The sequence below is a fragment of the Phoenix dactylifera genome, unplaced genomic scaffold (genome assembly GCF_009389715.1).
Source record: "Phoenix dactylifera cultivar Barhee BC4 unplaced genomic scaffold, palm_55x_up_171113_PBpolish2nd_filt_p 001190F, whole genome shotgun sequence".
Taxonomy (NCBI): Eukaryota; Viridiplantae; Streptophyta; class Magnoliopsida; order Arecales; family Arecaceae; genus Phoenix; species Phoenix dactylifera.
The window spans coordinates 121,994-125,474 of NW_024068526.1; the positions used below are offsets into that span (position 1 = coordinate 121,994).

The window sequence follows — 3,481 nt, forward strand, 5'->3', positions numbered from 1 at the left end:
GTTGAATTGGATAAAGTTTAACTATCTATCTCCCACACTTGGTGTTTTTTTTTCTGAAGATATTTAACATAAATAAATCCTAGAGAAGAAACAGATACACTGGATCACCAAGTATGTTGCGCAGAGTGCAAAGATTTTGTTGATGGCACTGTGCTAACCTCATACTGGTCTCCCTTTATCTTTCAGTTGGATGAGAAATGTAGACTTTTGCTGAAAAACTTGCTTGATGATGCTACTCAAAGGGCTCTCCAGTCTCAAGCTAAGGTAATTTCATGGACTTAAAACCCTTCACATTCTTTCATTTATGTGCGCTTTTTTTTTTTTCGTGTTTTCGGTTTTAATGAGGAGACTTCTCCCTCTTACGTGCATGCATTTTGGCAGATTGTGTCCTGCACGCCCGACCCCACCGCGTCCAACGCGAAATCCCATGAGGCGACCAAATCAAGCCCCGCACGTGACAGTATAAGAAAAGTGTCCCAATGTCCAGATAATCTTCGAAAATGCCACCATGCCGAAAAGAGCGAAGCCCACGGGCCAATTGTTGAAGCTACGCCCAGCCCACAAAGCCCACAACTTGGGAATCCCTCCAGGGGCGGAAGCGCAAACAGAGTCGAAGGCATGCCCAAATTGCCATCTCAAGCGGCTCGAGTCGGAAAGATCGATGGCAGGCCCAGATGGGAGAGCCCCGCCAACACCGTCAGATTCATCGCGAGCCTGATCGAGTTAGCATCGACCGTTCGTCAAAAGCTGCGAAGAACAGCAACCGTGTATCCGCAGAAACACGGGATGAGAGGTACGCCGGAACCCGACTCACGAGAAAAGCCACGTCAGAGTCAGAGCCCACCGAGTCGGGCCCGCTTGGCTGACATCCCAACTCGGAGAACCATGAGCCAGAAGCGGAGCCGGGTTGAGACCAGCGATCGCCGTTCCGACGCCGAATCGACTCGGATGAAGGGAAGCCAACACGAGTCAACTCGTCGTACGGTGAGTCCAAAGGACGGACGGCCAACAAAGACCTGCCTGTCAGATCGAACGGCTCGGATTCACCAAGTGGAGAAGAGGAAAGGAGCGAGTCCCACCCTAAAGATGGATCCAGTAATTAGACAACTCGGCGGGCGCACTCTCGCTAGAGCTGAGGAGGCACCGAGTCGTCGCAGAAGTCCGAGTCGGAAAGAGCACGTAAACCGGGTCCCACCGGACCGGGAGCTTAGCACGCGTTCAGTGCGCCACGTGGGAGGATACCAGGTGGGCCCACATAGAAGAATGCTTCCACCGCCAATACCGAGGAGGGAATCTATAGTGTACTCGTCGCTGAGCGACACAATGACAACTCAGTCCGACTCGTCAGCGAGCGAGGTATCGCTTGCTAGGAGAGCGGGCCCACCTACTGCCTTCCCCGCCAAGGGCCCAGATCGTGCCCACGTCGGATGCCGAGTCGACACGCGCCTGTGCCGAGTCGAGATCGGAGCCCATCCAAGCGGGTTCCAGAGCCGCGTCGGAGGCTGAGTCATCACCGAGCGATGCGCCCATCTCGTGTATCAGCGGGTCCCGCCAAACCGGACCGCGGTTGGAAGCCGGAGAAGCAAGATGGACGGCTGAGAAGATTCAAGGACAAGCTGGCGATCATCTTCCATCACCACCACCATCATCACCATCACCACCACCTAGGACATGTGGACGGTGGCGATGATACTAAAAAAGGTGGGGCCCGTCATCACAGGTCACCGTGGAAGCATCTTGGGAGGATTCTCCACCAGAGGAGCGAAGAGGGGCAGGGGAAGTTGTTGACGGAGGTGCACGCGGAACGAGCGGCGGACAGGGCGCCAGCACGGCATCAGCACGGATACTTTCGCGAGTTTCTGGAAGCGCTGGTGCGGCACGTGTGGAGGTCGAGGAAGAAGAAGGCGGTCCGGGCCGACCGGGGGCCGGTTGGGGAGGTCGGCCAGCCGGGTTCGGGTGAAGAAGCTGCACTGGTGGCAGCGGTTTAGGAGGCGTGGTGGGGTCAAACTGACCAATGGTAAGAAGCCACGTCTCAGGCTGCGCTTTAGCAAGACAAATCCTCGAACCTCAAAGAGGCCAGCGGCCGTGTAATTTCCTCTATCAAAAATATATATAACAAAGTAAACTTCGATGAATTCATCAAATGGTGGTGCGTGAAATGTATATGATTTCTGTCATGTTTTTACCATATTTCTAAGACACTGGAAACTTTGGCGATGCGTGAAAAAAACATGACACGCATCCCACGTCCGATTGCAGATGCAACAAGAGTTGGATAAAAAACCAGCGAAGCATACCTTTGCCTTCAAGAAGACCTTTTTGTTCTTCTTCTCAAACATACAGGCTTTTGAATTCCCACACTATCAATCTTTTGTGGCTTATAAAGGAATGCTTCTTTAACTCATCCTCATCAAGCAACGATGCAACTGATGAACTTATTAAGCCTTGCTAAGAAAACACAAGCAAAGATACAAAAGCTGTTAGGAAAAAACCCCTTCACTAGATGAAAATTTTTCTATCTTTGTGTGAGTAGAATGAGAATATCACAATAATTAATCAATGTAAGAACTACCAAAAAATCAAACCACAAGAAAGCGACAAGAATTTTTAAGGTGGACAACCCTCTAATATGAGGAGAAAAAACCACCGGACCTAAGTCCACCACAAACCTCCACTATCAACAATAATAGGCTTATAAAGTATCTTCTCTAGGCTAAGCTAGAGGATCACATACATCAAGGATCTCTTCCTTGGATCACAACAAAGAGTTTATATGAAAAGAGTTTAGGCTCCAATAATAAAATGAAAACAATCTCACCGAGTGTAGGTTTGCACAAGGTTCTTCTTCCTCTTGAGATGCTTTAAATAAGATCTTTACTTCCTTCTTGAGATGGATTCCACAGGCACTTCTCCCAAGACAGTTATCCTCTTTTTTTTTCTCATCTACCCTCTAATAGAATAATAAACCCTAACCCCTCTTTTCCCTCTTTTTGTTTCCTTTTTTCTCTCTCTTTTTTTCTTTATTCAAATTGATGGGTCCCACCTTCACATAAGATGGGACTCGGCCAATAATTCTCCCCCTCCACCTTATGTGAGAGGCTCCACCAAGCTTACCTTAAGCATACAAATATCATACTTCTTCTTAGGCAAAATTTTAGTCATCATATCCGACCCATTCTCATCGGTATGGATTTTCTCTAGATGCAAAAACTTTTCTTCCAACACATTCCGAATCCAATGATACCTCACATCAATATGCTTCGACCTTGAATGAAAAGCTAGGATTTCTTGCTAATATGAATGGCACTGCTGATTATCCACAATAGAGAGTATAGTTTTCTTATTTCAAGCTCAATTCTTGGAGGAATCCTTTTCATCCACAATATTTCCTTACATGCCTCTGTCACCGCAATATATTCGGCCTCTGTAGTGGACAAAGCAACACATTTCTATAATTTGGACTGCCATGAAACAGCTCCCC

The 3,481-nt window shown here is 48.2% G+C and overlaps 1 protein-coding gene across 1 annotated transcript; it reads left to right on the plus strand.

Annotated features, from left to right (window-relative positions):
• Positions 1–1,427: 1,427 nt before the first annotated feature.
• On the plus strand, positions 1,428–2,223 carry LOC120108128 (protein KOKOPELLI-like). The gene is given in 2 exon segments (XM_039121695.1): positions 1,428–1,920; positions 1,922–2,223. Coding segments are annotated over 2 exon segments (570 nt in total). The 5' UTR covers positions 1,428–1,520; the 3' UTR covers positions 2,092–2,223.
• The last annotated feature ends 1,258 nt before the right edge of the window (positions 2,224–3,481 follow it).